The following is an 18,757-nucleotide window of genomic DNA, read 5'->3' on the forward strand; positions in this document are numbered from 1 at the left end:
ATGGGAACATACCAAGGAAGAAAAAATGAAAAAAGAATTGTTTAAAAACTCAATATTTAGACTATGTCGCCCATGGGCCTGCCCATGGGCGAAGTGTGGCCTATGGGCCTGCCCATGGGCGAAGTCTGGCCCATGGGTAGGCCCATGGGCAGGCCCATGGGCGAGAATATGTTCCTTTACTTAAAACTCATGTTTTTGTTTCGCATATACATTTAATGTATTCATTCAAGTATCATGACACAAAATTTAATTCATTTTAACTTAATTCAAAGATTTTATAACGATATTGAAATATTTCGCCCATGGGCGAGAAAAAGGTTTGGCCCATGGGGGAGAATATGTTCCTTTACTTAAAACTCATGATTTTGTTTCGCAAATACATTAAATGTATTTATTGAAGTATCATGACACAAAATTTACCTCATTTTAACTTATTTCAACTATTTTATAGCGATATTGAAATATTTCGCCCATGGGTAGGCCCATGGGTAGGCCCATGGGCAGGCCCATGGGCGAGAATATGTTCCTTTACTTAAAACTCATGTTTTTGTTTCGCAAATACATTTAATGTATTCATTGAAGTATCATGACACAAAATTAAACTCATTTTAACTTAATTCAACGATTTTATAGCGATATTGAAATATTTCGCCCATGGGCGAGAAAAAGGTTTGGCCCATGGGCGAGAATATGTTCCTGTACTTAAAACTCATGATTTTGTTTCGCAAATACATTAAATGTATTTATTGAAGTATCATGACACAAAATTTAACTCATTTTAACTTAATTCAACTATTTTACGGCGTTATTAAAATATTTCGCCCATGTTTACGTCAGTCCCTTTCAAGCATCAACTAACTGTTTGCAAAGTATATTGTATCATGTGAAATATACTTTATATTATATCATTACATTACTATTTAAAAAGGGCATTTGGTTGGATGTTTCCTTTAGTTCTACAAATTTCACCTGTTTTACACATTGTAGCGATCTTTAATGAACCCGGCCTTACCTCTCAAAACGTTTTGACAGTTTATCATACGAATTCATGTGCGTGTACTCCAATTCATTGGAGTTATTTTCCACAACATTAAATTTTAGTTAGTTTCTATTTCATTTCCCATTTAATGTCCCGTTGATACATCACACTGGGCAATTACGTGACACCAGGTATGCAATATACAGGTACGCGTGCGCGTGTTTTAATGAAAAAAACTATTCGTCTTTTATTGCATAACGTTTGGCTGAATATCTTACATTCTAACGAAATCTCGAAATAATTATTTAATAACATGCGGTTTCGAACTGACCAGTGGGAATTATGTTTCAATGCGATTGAGGAAAACGTGAGTGAATATTGTGACACTAAAGCAACTTTTAACTGCATTGTCACTTTTGGTATGAAAATGGTAACAGTTCAGAAAAAAACAACAGCCTTCTTATGATAATTCTCATTAGTACGTGGTATCTAATTACAGTGTCGGCCTTATTTACAGGTGATTCTACAATACCTGCTCTCGGTCAATTACGATCTACCACACCACGCGTGAATAAACAGTTATGCAGGTGTTGCTGTGGGCAAATACCTAGCCTGAAAATGTTTATTTTTTTTAGGATACATGTTTTACAAATGTTCGTTGATATGTGGATATATTAAGCACAAAGACAAAAAAATGTTAATTAGTGCCTTGATATATTCATCGAGATGTGTATCATCGTTTAATGGGGTCATTCAATAAACGTATGTTTGGAGGAGATATCAAAGGAGCCGCTCAATATACACAGTGTCGTCCGGTGAACTACCACCCCACCCTGTCCATTAGAGTTATGTAATCGGTACACAAATATATTTGATGCGGTGTCAGTGCGGAAGGAGTTTGAATTACGTCCGCCAGTTGTCACAGAAATCCTCAAAGTATAGAAACAATAAACAAGGTCAATCCGTACTAATTACCTAGTGACGCACGTAACAACGACTGTCAATAGGGAAAATGGTGAAAACAAATTGAAATAGATTTTAATAAAACATTACTGTACTACATAACTCGCAAAAGCGGTGCCTAAAATTTTTGACCGTGTTATGTGTGTTGTAAACTGACGAATAGCAAGTAATTGTCATGCTGTACGCATGGTTCCATATACAAATTCAGTTATACAACCGGTATGAAACTGAGAACTGAGATACCAAGTACAACCTGCATTCACACACGGAAGCAATATACTTGTGTGTATGCCCTCTCCTCTAAAAAATGTATCACTAAAGTATTTGCATTGTAATAAATATAGTAATGATAAAACTTGGTAATTTGGTAGGTCTCCGACAGATATGATTTTCAGTTTTTTTACATCTTTGATTGATACGGATTACGTACCTGTAGTCTAGTCACTGTCTCTAATGTATCTGCTTGTTAGAAATTTCAAATGTCTCGTTATAGCACTGTTCCTAAAATACGGCAGTTTCTTTTATCGGGTATAAATAGTTGATTCGTCTTGTCACGCAGTCATTTTTTACTTGATCGAATGATTTCCACAAAACATTACGGCAGAGAGTTTTGTATTTTATTATATTTTTAGAAGATTTTAGAAGATGCTTACATCACTGTATCTCAGAACGTAAAACTGATAACATTCAAACATGTAATTAGTACACAGTTAATTGTTACATATAATTTCCTGCATATTCCCTTTTGAACAAAAAGCCTACATGTATACTGATATCGGTGTCCACTGTTAAAAGGGTATTAGTGCAGTCAGCCATGGTAAATGGAGAGACAATAATAAGGTGATTAATTATAGTCTGTTGCAGAATATGCGGTATAAGTGTAGTCATTGATACATATACGCATTACACATATACAGATGAAACACACGATATGATGCAGTGCAAGAACAAATTAAGATACGGTTTCTATTGAAAATAATTATACGATTTTGGATTTAATTGGCATGTTTAAATTTTCAGGCCAACACGGCTGAGATACAGCATCGGCATACTCAACTGGAGTTGTTTTCTGCCGGTCGTAAGTTCATTGTTTGACTGAGCACACTCGTGTCGGGGTTGCGATATTTTCTTCTCTTTGTTGGCAGCCTGCCACCGGTCTGAATTTTGAGAAAGGTCTCAGCATGGGACTGTTAATTACTTCTTAATGATGTCTACAAGCTTACAAACTTGTAGATGTTGGGTGCGGTTAGGACCAAACTTTTTCAGCTCAGAGTGTTAGTGGTCCTGGAACCCATAGTGTCAAACAGGTTCTGCACAAAACGTCCATCAGATTCTACTGTTCAGCAACATTGTCACTGAATTTCAGAACTCTGGCATGATATAATAATCAAGGATTTCGAAGGTGAACGAGGGGAAAGGCAGACGCACGTGGATTTACCCTCAGGTTATTATTGTCTGGAGTTCACATTTTGGGGCATTTCATATACTAATTGAACAGAGTTCACCTGCACATGTCCACTTTAGTGATACAGACTGTAACCAAAAATGCAATGAGCCGTAGCTCTTAATCCCTTATAACAACGGTAACAACAACCAGGGTGAGGACACAGTAAGGTTAAACCGTGTCCAACAGACAATCTGAGGTGGCTATCTCCCATCAAGTCACCTCTGTTTTTAAGCGCATAGTTATGTTTTTACATATTGAAATAAAAGGAATTCAAAAAATTATATTTAACAAACCTACACATTACCAAATACAAAACTGTATAACCCTCTCTAGACTTCGTTCCAATTATCCTGGATCATTCAACTCGCTCGCGAAGGTCGTATGCGACTATAAAGTGAATACGTCTACAGTGTACAAGTAACTTTTAACTGTATCATATAGACTTATGATAAGCAATTATTTTCGTTCCTAATTCGAATGAGCACATTCTGAGGCTAAATCTGCAAAAGGACAGATAAAATATTTCTTTGTACAATGCAAACGATACAAACGTAGCGGCTGATAATAGAGACAATGATTTAATAATCTGCAATATATCAAGTGTTCTCGTTCAATCTATTGTACATATTGAAGTGATTGTAAAGTTTCAAGGAGTACTAAAATGTTGTGGTATTATGAATGTATTTAGAATATGAATAGCGAAAAACAGTCACCATATCGGATGTACATGTATAACTTGTCTTCCAACACCACGCTTGTGCCGAGGCCCATGGTCATAAAACTAATCGGTCCCATAAAAGGAGCAAATAGTTTCGCAGATACTTCTTGCTATGGTTCACTCACAATTGTCAGACGACCTAATCATCAGTCAGACCAGTCAAGTGTGACCAGCGTACCTGCCTGGTTTTGGCTCCTAATTACTGAACTGCCCAATACTTTCATACTGTGGGCAAAGTAAGCGGCCTCGTTGAGTGATACAGACTAACCAGATTATGATTGTGTTTGTAAGTTGCGTTTAATCTGTGTCGGGTTGCAGTTGCTTTATTAGTCAAGACTAGGGGTAGTTTTTTCAATGAAACCTTTTAGCCGCTGAAATGTTTTGCATTCATTTCATTGAATACATTGTTAGGTAGAATAATAACACGTTATATGGATAAAACATCTCCCTAATCTGAGTATAATCTCACATGTACTCTAAGTACCGTACTATATTACTTTGCGGAGACACTGAGTATAATTTTTTAGTTGGCATTGTATGCTGTCTGAATGACTTTACACAAATCCCTGCATTCAATAGACCCGTGAAGATCTTCAACAAACCATTCTTGGCGTAAAAGGACGACAGCGCTTGTCGTAAGAAGCGACTACCGGGATCGGGTGGTCAGGCTCGCTGACTTGGTTGATGCATGTCATCGTATCCCAATTGCGTGGATCGATGCACATGATGTCAATCACTGGATTGTCTGGTCCAGACTCGATTATTTACAGACCGCCGTCATACAGCTGAAATATTGCTAAGTGTGGCGTTATACAACTAACAAACAAACAAAACACAAAAAGAGAAAGTGTATGAGTACTAAACCTTGCAATAGAAATGCGTACCCTACGTACACACATGTGTCCCATTCGACAGTCTACAACACACGAATAACTGTCAAACAAGTTTGGGTACCCTTTCTGTTCAGGCAAGTTATTTAGTTCGATAATTTTGTATTAAAATCCTTTTCAATTTGTTTTCATCCTTTTTCCCTATTCCATGCATGTTTATGTTGCTACATCTTATTGCTCATGTTTCCAAGTATTGTAAAACACTTTAATGTTTCTCCTTCTTAATCTAACGTTATAACATTTCCGGTCATTGCCATCATCTAATACACAAGAGATGATACCAAGGCATATTTTATTCGGTTTTATGGTCTATGCGGTCTTACAATTGATTTTATTAGTCTTTAAATCTTATGTCTAGTAAATATTTTCACAAACAGGGCTGTTAACTGATATAAGGAATGTAACATCCAGTTGAGGACTGAATACGACGTACGTTAGTCTGGTAACGACATTTCTACAATTAATATTTTGAATAAGCCGTTAATACGCCAGTTGTGACAGGGATGATGGTATGGTAGATGTAGCAGACATATTGACAGCCGTTGTTACGCGAGTCACTAGGTTATTAGTACGGCATTGGCCTTGTTGATTGGTACTATACTTTCTGTGGCCACTGGCGGACGTAATTCAAACTCCTTCCACACTGACATCGCACCAAATATATTTGTGTACCGATTACATAACTCTAACTGACAGGGTAGGGTGGTAGTTCACGCGAAACGGACGACACTGTGTATATTGAGCGGCTCCTTTGATATCGCCTCACAACATACTTTTAATGAATGACCAATTAAACGATGATACACATCAGGATCGCGGAGAAAATACAAGCTTCGTTCGCGTTGAATATATATATCAAGGCACAAATTCATCTTTCATAAACATTTTGTGTCTTGGTGCTTAATATATCCACATATCAACGAAAATATGTAATACATGTATCCACAAAAATATACATGTACAGGCTAGGTATTTGCCCACAGCAACACCTGCTTAACTGTTTATTCACGCGTGGTGTGGCAGATTGTAATTGACCGACAACAAGTATTGTAGAATCACCTGTAAATAAGGCCGACACTGTAATTAGACACAACGTACTAATGAGAATATGAGAATTATCATAAGAAGGCTGTTACGTTTTTCTTAACTATTACCATTTTCATACCAAAAGTGACAATGCAGTTAAAAGTTGCTTTAGTGTCACAATATTCACTCACGTTTTCCTCAATCGCATTGAAACATAATTCCTACTGGTCAGTTCGACACTGCTTGTAATTAAATAATTATTTCGAGATTTCGTTAGAATGTAAGATATTCAGCCAAACGTTATGCAATAAAAGACGAATAGTTTCTTTCCATTAAAATACGCGCACGCGTACCTGTCACGTAATTGCACAGTGGGATGTATCAACGGGTCATAAAATGGGAAATGAAATAGAAACTAACTAAAATTTAATGTTGTACACGCACATGAATTCGTATGATAAACTGCCAAAACGTTTTGAGAGATAAGGCCGGGTTCATTAAAGATGTTGGGTGCGGTTAGGACCAAACTTTTTCAGCTCAGAGTGTTAGTGGTCCTGGAACCCATAGTGTCAAACAGGTTCTGCAAAATACGTCAATCAGATTCTACTGTTCAACAGCATTGTCACTGAATTTCAGAACTCTGGCATGATATAATAATCAAGGATTTCGAAGGCAAAACCTTTTCTCGCCCATGGGCGAAATATTTCAATAAATCTGTAAAATAGCTGAATTGAGTAAAATTGTGTAACATTATGTGCCATGAAAATAGTAAGAACACCTGCATGTATTTGCGAAACAAAAACATAAGTTTTAAGTAAAGGAAAATATTCTCGCCCATGGGCCAAACCCTTTTCTCGCCCATGGGCGTAATATTTCAATATCGCTATCAAATCGTTGAATTAAGTTAAAATGAGTTAAATTTTGTGTCATGATACTTAAATAAATACATTTAATGTATTCGCGAAACAAAAACATGAGTTTTAAGTAAAGGAACATATTCTCGCCCATGGGCCTGCCCATGGGCCTACCCATGGGCCTACCCATGGGCCAAACCTTTTTCTCGCCCATGGGCGAAATATTTCAATATCGCTATAAATCGTTGAATTAAGTTAAAATGAGTTAAATTTTGTGTCATGATACTTAAATGAATACATTAAATGTATTTGCGAAACAAAAACATGAGTTTTAAGTAAAGGAACATATTCTCGCCCATGGGCCTGCCCATGGGCCTACCCATGGGCCTACCCATGGGCCAAACCTTTTTCTCGCCCATGGGCGAAATATTTCAATATCGCTATAAATCGTTGAATTAAGTTAAAATGAGTTAAATTTTGTGTCATGATACTTAAATGAATACATTAAATGTATTTGCGAAACAAAAACATGAGTTTTAAGTAAAGGAACATATTCTCGCCCATGGGCCTGCCCATGGGCCTACCCATGGGCCTACCCATGGGCCAAACCTTTTTCTCGCCCATGGGCGAAATATTTCAATATCGCTATAAAATCGTTGAATTAAGTTAAAATGAGTTAAATTTTGTATCATGATACTTCAATAAATACATTTAATGTATTTGCGAAACAAAATCATGAGTTTTAAGTACAGGAACATATTCTCGCCCATGGGCCAAACCTTTTTCTCGCCCATGGGCGAAATATTTCAATATCGCTATAAAATCGTTGAATTAAGTTAAAATGAGTTAAATTTTGTATCATGATACTTCAATAAATACATTTAATGTATTTGCGAAACAAAATCATGAGTTTTAAGTACAGGAACATATTCTCGCCCATGGGCCAAACCTTTTTCTCGCCCATTGGCGAAATATTTCAATATCGCTATAAAATCGTTGAATTAAGTTAAAATGAGTTAAATTTTGTGTCATGATACTTCAATAAATACATTTAATGTATTTGCGAAACAAAATCATGAGTTTTAAGTACAGGAACATATTCTCGCCCATGGGCCAAACCTTTTTCTCGCCCATGGGCGAAATATTTCAATATCGCTATAAAATCGTTGAATTAAGTTAAAATGAGTTAAATTTTGTGTCATGATACTTCAATAAATACATTTAATGTATTTGCGAAACAAAATCATGAGTTTTAAGTACAGGAACATATTCTCGCCCATGGGCCAAACCTTTTTCTCGCCCATGGGCGAAATATTTCAATATCGCTATAAAATCGTTGAATTAAGTTAAAATGAGTTAAATTTTGTGTCATGATACTTAAATGAATACATTAAATGTATTTGCGAAACAAAAACATGAGTTTTAAGTAAAGGAACATATTCTCGCCCATGGGCCTGCCCATGGGCCTACCCATGGGCCAAACCTTTTTCTCGCCCATGGGCGAAATATATGTATTAAGGAACATATTCTCGCCCATGGGCCTGCCCATGGGCCTACCCATGGGCCACACTTCGCCCATGGGCAGGCCCATGGGCGACATAGTCTAAATATTGAGTTTTTAAACAATTTTTTTTTCATTTTTTCTTCCTTGGTATGTTCCCATGAAAACGGCATGTTTAATTTTGTAAATACCTTTAACCGAGACTGGGCAAAGAGCGTAGAGTTTCTGGACTTTTGGGTTTCCAGAATTAAAATGGGACGTGTTTTATGCAAAATTATAGCAAAATCATACAGCAGCCATAACATGTCATTAAACTCGAACCTGTTGATTCTACTTCCCGGAATCAGCTTGATGCTCCTGATTTCTCCATTACTTCCACGTGTGTAACCTTCGATGCAGGTGGTCTACCGGGGAGCATGGCCCCTGTACTGCTGACTGTGGGGGTGGCGTCCAGCGACGCACTGTCCAGTGTGTCCAGGATATCGGATCCGAGACGACCAAGACTATTCCCGACTACCGGTGCCCCGACCCTATTCCTATCTCAGAGCAGAGCTGTAATACCCAGTTCTGTCCAGCACAATGGCAGACAGGGAACTGGACTGAGGTAAGCAGTCACCCACAGACAATCCCTGCAATCACCACATTCTCATTTCACTCTGCAAGACCACCTTCACGTGAATGTTTGTGTTCTTAATGACTGTCAACGTGCCTTGACAATTTCAAGAGTGGATCCTGCATTTTTGAAAGGGAGGGGTCCAAAATATCAAAATCCTCACTTAGCTCTCTCAGATAATGTTACTGCCCACAACATACTACATTTGGTTTTCAAAACGGGGGTGGAGTGGGATGGGGTGGGGTGTCTGGACTTCCTAGTGTATCCTGACAAAACCTAAACGGAACACGTTTTTAAATGATGTAGCCTATGTCACTCTCTGCACCTCATCAGTTGATTTAAACATTAAGAAGGCTTTACGAGGCAAGCTGTGACAGTCAAGATTAAGAAGTCTGCACCAATATTTCACCGTTCTTGTCATACAGACTGCAGAGGGAGTCTGCCACACTCCCCAAGTAATGCTTGTGTTTCACTCAGGATATATTGTGACACCAGGACTGGAAGTGTCTATCTACAATGGAAGTCAGTATCTTTCACATGGGCGGATCCAGCATTTTTAAAAGGAAGGGATATGAAAAATTCTGTTGAAAATTGTTTTTAAAATAGGGATACTATAACGTCCTGCTGATTTCAGAAACTCACTTATCGTGAGGCCCTTGAGATAATTTTTCAAATTCTGTAAACATATAAGAACTTCCTGAACAGTGAAAGGCATGTTAAGATCATCTCATATTTCTGTGTTAGATAAAGCTGGATCCTCATCATATATATTGGTTATCAGAGATCTTAATCACAGTCAATGTGTTTATCAATACTGAGAAGACTTGTGTTTAATAGTGTGGGTTCTAGTTCTGGTGAGTGAACCACATGTGATATCTTGATGATGCATCAATGTTACCAGTCTTACCTTTGGTGTGTTGTTAATTCCACAGTGTACAGTGACGTGTGGACCAGGCGTCCAGACCCGACGAGCGTATTGTACCAAAGCTCCATTCCGGGGTCACAAGGTCATGGTTGCCGACACTGAGTGCATGGGTCCTCGTCCAATGACAACTCGAGAATGTCAAATAAGCGAATGCTTTCCAGGGGCATCTACATCACCTGTCATCAAGTCTGAGAACTACACCTTTATACAGTTCAAAAGGTCAAAACGGGTCAAGGTCACAGTTGGAGGTCGATTGGTTCTCCTTCCTGGCCAGTCTGTGACCGTCAGGTGTCCAGTTAAGAACTATCATCGGCGCCTTCTCTTCTGGAGCAAAGGTTTCAAGCTGATACCTATGGCTGGACGGGTGAGGACAACCTTTATGGGAAACCTGAAGATTAAGAGAGCCAATCCAAGTACCGATGCTGGCACCTACACTTGTATGGCTGGGCTGGAAAGTGCTGACATCATTATAGAGTTCCAGACAAAGTCTGCTGCTCAGAAGAAGGCAAAGGAGATGAAGAAATATTTAGGGGAGAAGGCAAAGTTACAGAATTTAGTCCTGAAGCCAGAATCGGACATTGTATCCGCAGCTCGTATTACTGACAATGGTTTAGTGAGCGATCCTCAATTGAATACATCCAAAAAGCTGGTGTTCACCACAGGCGAGTGGTCGCCTTGCTCTGTCACGTGCGGTTCTGGAAACCAGCGTCGTGACGTAATGTGTGCCCGCGTCACATACAAATATGTCAAAATCCTACCAGACAGAGAGTGTATAAAATGGGGATCAACCAAACCTGAGGCAGTGCGGAAATGTTCTCTGCAAGCTGATTGCCCCCTCTGGAAGTCTGCAAAATGGTCCAAGGTAAATCTGGTGTTACATCACAGATAATGTCACTTAAGAATACAGTTGCATGTTTAACGTGTATTATAACATTGACAGTCAAGTCAGCTATTCGTACAATGAGTAGATGTGTTTGGTTATCAATGGTAAATTCCTCTTATGGACTTACCCCAAGGGGATTCTAGGTTAGAATTGGTAACCAGCAACCTATGCTGATCGGGTGGTCAGGTTCGGGGACTTGGTTGATGGCATGTCATCATACCCCATCAGCGTAGATCATTGCTCACAATATTGATCACTGGATTGTCTTGTCCAGTCTTTACAGGTCGTTGTCATTTAGCTGGAATATTGCTGATAAGAAGTTATACAACAAATGCACGCACGTTATACATCAAACGCCACACGCACACTGGACAACAAACGCACACACGCACATTATGCAACAAATGAACACATACACTTAGAGACTTCAGCATGTATAGAAACTTTAACTGTGTCTTAGCCCTATACACCACACCAACCCCGTTCTTCAAATAATACAATATATGATATCACCATAACATGTAATGCACATAAATGTTCTTATGGTTCCACTGTGCATTTCATCGGAAGACTTCATGGATATCATGAAGTTAGTCAGGATGTCACTTGTCTATCATCTGGTTTACGTCTTCTGTCTTTTGTGTAAAGTTCCATTCCTTGCAGTGCTCAATCAACAACTGTATTCGAGACGGATTCGCCCAGAGAAAGCGGGCTGTGGACTGTATGTACAGTAACGGGACTGTAGCTCACCTGGAGGTGTGTCAGGCAGACGACAAGCCCGATCACAAGCAGGAGTGTGTCAAGCTGGACTGCATGTCCATGTGGCAGACGTCAGCATGGACTGAAGTGAGTCGCCAGCTGTTGTACCCAGTTACTGAAACATATATCACAATGCTCATCCTTAGCATGTTTCTTAAATATGTACCATATATATATACATGAATGATAGTGCGGCCAATCTCCCTTCTGATTTCGGACGATTCTACTCCCTGGTGGTATTCTGTAGCTATCGCATCTGTATGTTTAGTGTCAGCCCTTCTGTGCTAAGGAGGGTTTCAAGACTCGGATGCTGACCTGTGTGTGGAGGAAGACAAGGGCTCCAGCCTGGTCCACCTGCAAGAGGAAACCCCGACCATCCGTGAAGAAGCCATGTGCTCCAAGAAAGTGTCAGAGCAGTAAGTTCTGGTTAATAGTCATTGAACTGATTTCAAAATCTGATATACAATGTTTCGATAGACTTCACCTCAAGGGAGGTGAAATAGAATGCCTGCATCAAAAGGGCCGTAGCTGCTGAGAGAGCATATTATTTCACAACTAGGATCCATATCAATTCCGACCAAACATCATGTGTTAGTTGGAGCCCTGTACTAATATTTATTTGTTATTTCTATCCACAATTGTTGTTTCTTTTCATCAAAAGAAAATGTAGTATATGTCAAGTCTATGTTTTATATCATGCCTAGCAATATGCCAAAAGGTTGGTCAGATTGCTTAGAAAAAACAAGTCAAGAAAAAAGTGTCAAGAAAGGAATCGTTCAAGATATACCTTTAAAATATCTGTACATTTTTATCATTTTGGTCACTTTAGCAAAAGATATGGATCGCAAAATAAGAAGACAAGAAAAACAATTAACGATTTAACCTCCATCTCTTGATGTTGATAGCCTTCTCCCTGCTTGCAGATTGTCAGGACATGTCGCGGTACTGCAGCATTGTCGGCATGTTGAAGATGTGTCGTGTGAAAGACTTCCGTGAGAGGTGCTGCCACACGTGTCGCAGATACAACACAACCAAACCTAAACGGCATTCATCAGCAATTGAAACATTCTTCAATCTGGAAAATCAACAAATTGTCTAACTGTAGCGGATTTGAAAATTGCCACCGTCAAGCAAGTCGGTAATGATGGCAGGCATATTTTGCTATGATGTCACAGATTGCTTGGTACTGTCTTCATCTGTTTATTCCATGGACTATGAGGGATGTGCCATGTTTTCGTTAAGACAGGTTTGATGGACGACTTGTTCCAACTACCAGCAGGACAACATATGGTTCGTTGCCTGGCCTGTGCCCTCTCATACAGGATGACCCAGTGGGTGCAGGGATGTCATGACAATCTCTCCATCAAGTTCTGGTTCCTGAGGAGGATGGAACAGTGTATGTGGCGCTCAAACCAGAGCAGAATCCTGAATAACATATTCCGATTGTTTTAAGCAAACTTCTGGTAATGTTAGTAGAACATCACTTTGAAACTTAACAGGATCTTTTTGACACAATAAGTGGGCATACTTTAAACATTGGTAATGTTTCACCATTACAACACAGTCCTGGTCAGTACCTATGGTACCTATTCCTGGTAAAGCCTTGTAATGAAGTACATTCAAACTACCCATGTCAACACCATCTTAACACGAAATGTACAAGTTTTATTTCAATCAATATGTTACTCACCTTCATCTGTTGGTGCAGGCATACTGCCTTTAGCTTTCAATGAAAACATTCTGCTCTCTCCACACTGTGTCTGTTAGAATGTAGAGGTTGCAACCCTGAACAATTGGGTTTCAGTGGCTGTTATGGCGAGTTTTCTATTTAAACATATTTTATTTTGTGAAGGTCGATTGTTAAATGTCAACTTAAAAACATAATTTCCAATGTAAATAACACCTAAAGTAACCTTTTCTCCATTCCACAGATCACTTAAATGCCTACTATCAAACCGAAGCAATGTATTTGTGTCTTTGCAATCTAGTCCTATCATACCATCATATCGGCACATCTCAACTATGGCAGCTCCCCGGGACCCAACAGTATTACAGGATAAGCCTCCAAACAACACCATATTTTACTGACCACTTTTTCAGGTTTTTGAATGTTACATGTTTTTTTCTCAATGCACTGCAATGCATTTAAATGTGTTATTGTTATATGTTGTATTTCATTGAAAGTATTTTGAAATAATTCAAGAGCGGCTATAACTTCCAAGCAAGTTGCAACAGTGGTAATCAAATACCGGTACATTTATTTTGAAGTGATATTTGCTGATCACCTTTTAGTTGACTCAAGTGGGTGACAGGTCTTGTGCAAGCAACAGGACTAACATTGTACAACTAGCTCCATGGACTTACTCCTACAACAGCGCTATTGGAAGACTTGCTTACGGACTATCAGGAATCCATTTAGATTGGTTATTTCATCATTTGTGTCTTCATTTCGTCATCCATTTATGATTCTCTTCAAATGTTATAGACACCTAAAGCAAAAATAATTGGAAATTTGAGTTATTATTTTATTCTTGGTAATATTTACCGGCTTCCTTAACAGAGAACATTCTTTAGATGATGAACCTTCTTGCTATATATTTGTCTCTTCACTCGGAATGCTGCTGGAGGCTATTTCTTTGTCGAATCCTCACAAATGATAATATCTGGAACTGAAATGTTCACAAAGCTTGTTTAAGAGTAAAACACAGTTGGTGTCATTTTCATCCTGCAGTGTCAACGTATGTCAGTCTGTGTGGACATGTTACTTCTGTGGTTGTCTGAATGCTAGCATTGGATAGAGGGGTGCTCTTGACATCATGAAGTATCTCCTGATACGTAAGATAAAAGTTTAGGAGTCCCCACCATGCCTGAGTTTAGTTTGGCCAGTTTGTGTTAGGCAGAAGAACATATAGGGCCGAGGGCAGTTGGTGGTCAAGAACTAGTGAATGATTTCATTTAGAAGCTCTGACAGAAACATGAAATACATATGTAGTACAGGTATAAACACTTACCTAGAACACTGGTGTATATATTTTCTCCCATGGAGACAAACAAGCAAGTGCCATGTCGTCATGACAACCCAATACAATGTAGTCCCAAGCTGGAGCTATGCTCTCTGCTGTATGTGTGTAGTGATAAGTCTGGTGTAGTCAAGAGCAGTGTACCTACTATTTATTTTTGTATATACATATTATATTCACTTAGGATTGTGTACATAATGTGACCACTTTTGTCGGAAATTAAAGCCAAAATATTTACTTATATTGGTGTTTGTTTTGTTGTGATGTTTTCAAGGAGCAGGAGCGGAATGTCATGTTGTTCCATTTCATAAAAGTTAGATTTTAGGTGGGAAATTCTAAATAATGAATGCCCTGGCTTATGTGAAGCTACTGTATGTTAAATAAAAGGTGAATCTCAACATCGGGTCAGCTAAAATAAAGATTCATAAGAATATAAGTTGTAGCAGTATCATGTAGCATGGGGATTTATGCGTACTGTGTTTGGTTTTATATCACAATCAGAGTGATCCTGCTGCAAAGAATTTATCTTACCAATCTGCCAGTTAAGCCGCCATTGCAAAAAAATCAAAACAAATTCAAAATGGATAGAAAACAGCTGTTCGGTTGAGCTGAGGTTAACTTATACAATGGCACATGACTTTCATTGACTCAGAAAAAGCGTGCGGTCTTTCGCTTCGAAGCGTGTTATAAGGGATTTATTCTTCCTCTCTAAGAATACTACCCCTATTACATCTACAGAATGATTAACAATGATAACTATTGTTCGATTATTCTTGCGTATCCTCTGTAGTATAGGTCTTCAGTAACCCATGCTTGCCGTAAAAGGCAACTATGCTTGTCGTAAGAGGCGACTAACGGGATCGGGTGGTCAGACTCGCTGACTTGGCTGATGCATGTCATCGATCCCAATTGTGTGGATCGATGCTCATGATATCAATCACTGGATTCCCTGGTCCTGACTCGATTATATACAGAGCTGTCATATAGATGAAATATTGCTGAGTGCGGCGTTAAACAACAATCAAACTAACATCTTTGCAAGTATACACCAGAGGGACCCTGTGGAATCTGCCTCTAGTAAACCCCTGTGTGATTGACAGTTATCTCTTCTGGAAAAAAATTATTCACTGATTCTAATCCCGACTCAAGATAATTTCTTTTGAAATTCCCCCTGAGGACTTGAAAATCAGAATGTATCAAGAATCAGTCAAATATGTGATACCTTCACTAGAATTACCGTTATATTTTGAGGATATTTAGTAATAAAGATGTCATTTCTGGTCTATTTCTACCAAATGACTTAAATTCTTGTTAAATTTGGATTTGTGACACTAATACCGGTGCTGACGTGACTCCCGGTTGTGACGTCACTTCTGGTTTGTCACTTCCCTTTTATTGGATAATGACATCTCTTATGGTCTATTTCTTCCAAAGACATCATTTGCTGATTAGATGGACCTTAAACTGCTATTTCTGGTGCTGACGTCACTTCCGGTTATAGTCTTATTCCCGGTGCAGACGCCACTTCCGGTTATAACTCACTTCCAGTCACTGGAGGCAGTTGATACTCAAGGTGCTCCAAATCCATCCTACACCTAATGGACAGGATACTCAAGGGTGTACTCACCCTCTGATGCCGCTGGTGTCGATCCGACTCTTGATTGATTCTTGGCTACAAAATCTCGGAGGGATCTTAGAGTTATTAAAGTCCAAGGCATAGAGCTCTGAAACTCTTGCTGCTATTGCCATGGCATGAGATTGAGAGTCTGTCATGTTTAAGTACAGAGTGAAGAGCCGATCTGTAACCTTCTATCATCCCATGTTGGAATTTATTGTACTGACGTAGATGTAGTACAAAATCCGCTAAAACAGGGATGGATATAGCATTTCTTATAATCTCTTGTCTTCTCCACTGGCCGAACTTGTCCCATCTGTTGTCATATATAAGGGAGGATGGAGGTCTCCATGATCTTGCCACAGCTCCCAAGGCAAGCTCAGAGTATCCAGATGTCTGCATTTTCTGCGTGATAATTTCCAGGCAGATGGATGTAGGCTGGGCTGATCGTGGAAAATGCTAGACATGGGCTGTTGTAACAGATCTCGATGGAGAGGTAACTGGATACGTTCTTCCATTAGTAGACTTAGTAATCTGGGGAACCACGCTCTGCTGGGCCAGGTTGGTGCTATCAGGATTATCATACAATCCGTCTCCTCCATCTTGTGGATGACTTTGTCTAGGAGAGACCATGGTGGGAATGCGAATGCAAATAGACTCGTCCAATCCAACGATAGCGCATCGATCTGGTTGCCACTATTCTCCCCTGGCCGGAAAGGCTGTCGGCAAGAATGTATGTTCAGTTTCGCGGGTATATGGCAATTGATGGAGTCTGCCAAGGCAAACAATCATGTAGTCTCAGGTCATCAGGGAGCTGGATCTGGTTCCCCCTTGTTTCTGGATGTAAGCCACTACTGCGGTGTTGTCTGTGGCTATGAGGTAGGACGATTTTGAGAGATGTATCTTCCATGCCAGGATGGCGTAATAGATGGCCTTCATTTCCTTGCGGATGATATGAAGGTTCTTCTCTCCGGTGCTCCAAGATCTCTGTACCGTGAGATCGTCCATATGGGCACCCCATCTCGAATCTGACGTGTCTGTGAATAGATTGTGTTCAGGTGTCTGAGATGTCAGAGGGATGCCGCTCATCACATGCTCTCTAGGAGTCCACCAATGCAGGTCTCTTGGGAGGTAACTGAGTCTTGAACTCTAGGGTGTGGGATCGTAGTGAATTGATCCATTTCTGTAGAGGACGTAAAATCAATTTTGTAGATCCAGCTGATGAGCCAATCTCCTGCCTTCAACGTTGACCGCAAATTCCGTACGGATTCCATCTGGGACTTTGGTGGAGGTACCAGGAATTTCTTGTTGAGGATCTTTAGGTCGATTATCACTCCCATATCGGTCGTATTTGGTTTTGTTGGTCTCCGAATGACTCGCTTCTTTAGTAGCTTCCTGACGGTCAGATCTGCTGCTGTATACAGTCGTAGTGGGTGGCAAGGAAATCAGAATCTGTATTCACCTCTGCCCCCAAGATCTGCCCCGTCAATGGGATACTCGTTTCTTGTAGTCGGACTGATGAAAAGATTCCTGAGAAGATTGGCGCTTGTTGTATCCCCAACTTGGTTGGAACGAATCCTTCCCGGAGGGGACAAACTTCTTCTTAGGAGGCTGTTTATATCACGAGTCCTTCTGATCACAGGAACACTTCAGGGGATGGGGAGATACATGTGCCTTGGCAGCTAGGCTGATAGTTGATGCTTGGAATCGTTACGTTGTATCTTGTCTGACTTCATATATGATATGTCCCAATTTGCCGTTGAATGTCTTGGGAGCAGAAATTGGTTGTAACATTATCAACTTCTTGGTTTGGCTGGAAACAACTCTTGAACGAATCTGTTCTAGAAGTTGTTGACGCTGAACCCAGAGTAGCTGTGAAGACATCCAGACTTGGGTGGAGAGTAAGTCTTCCTGCATTCTGACTATAGTGACTAGTAGGCTGTGGATGAGTTCGACTTGATCTGTCCTAATAGTAATAGGAGTCTCTCCTGTTATGCCTTCATCCGATGTCTGTAATGGTGGAATGATGTGTCTGATTCTGGCGACAAACCAGTGGATATAAGCGCCAATGTCCACTGAATATCTGGACACCGAGGACAGATCCTTAATCCGTGAAGCAGGTAACATGACATTAGTAGTTGGGTTGCGTACTAGCTTCATAAAGTCTTTGTCCAAATTTTGATGATCTAGAAGTGGAGTATCATGAGTTTTATATAACTTCCCCTTCAATGGCGGTAAGGGTTGTCGTTCATCATGTCTGAGCTTGATTAGACTTTCCGACATCTGGTCTACTACCTTCGACATCTGGTCTACTGCCTGCTAAGGCAATGTCGACGTCTGATGGATGTGTTGAGATGATGTTGGAGCATGACATCCCCCATATTCCATATATGGTCTTGCGGTACCCTGCTGGGACCCAAGCGAAGATTTAGCTGACTGTGTATCACGGCAGGGGAAAGCTTGCGAGCTAATACCTGGCTGGTCGGACGGTTGACGGGGGACTGTCCGTACGGCTGATCGGTTGGCTGGACAGCTAGCTGGACGGTTGGCTGGTCAGTTGGCTG

General features: G+C 39.9%; 1 protein-coding gene across 6 annotated transcripts in view; it reads left to right on the forward strand.

Annotated features, from left to right (window-relative positions):
- LOC124136446 (ADAMTS-like protein 3) overlaps positions 1–14,819 on the forward strand; it is a 73,149-nt gene extending 58,330 nt beyond the window's left edge. For all 6 annotated transcript variants that reach the window (XM_046502353.2, XM_046502352.2, XM_046502354.2 and 3 more), the window contains 5 exons: positions 8,778–8,982; positions 9,924–10,778; positions 11,463–11,645; positions 11,827–11,974; positions 12,482–14,819. In XM_046502353.2, coding sequence (XP_046358309.1) covers positions 8,778–8,982; positions 9,924–10,778; positions 11,463–11,645; positions 11,827–11,974; positions 12,482–12,657 — 1,567 coding nt within the window. In that variant the 3' untranslated portion in view covers positions 12,658–14,819. The remainder of the gene's footprint in view (positions 1–8,777; positions 8,983–9,923; positions 10,779–11,462; positions 11,646–11,826; positions 11,975–12,481) is intronic.
- The last annotated feature ends 3,938 nt before the right edge of the window (positions 14,820–18,757 follow it).

The sequence above is a fragment of the Haliotis rufescens genome, unplaced genomic scaffold (genome assembly GCF_023055435.1).
Source record: "Haliotis rufescens isolate VD_foot unplaced genomic scaffold, xgHalRufe1.0.p SCAF_1, whole genome shotgun sequence".
Classification (NCBI taxonomy): domain Eukaryota; kingdom Metazoa; phylum Mollusca; class Gastropoda; order Lepetellida; family Haliotidae; genus Haliotis; species Haliotis rufescens.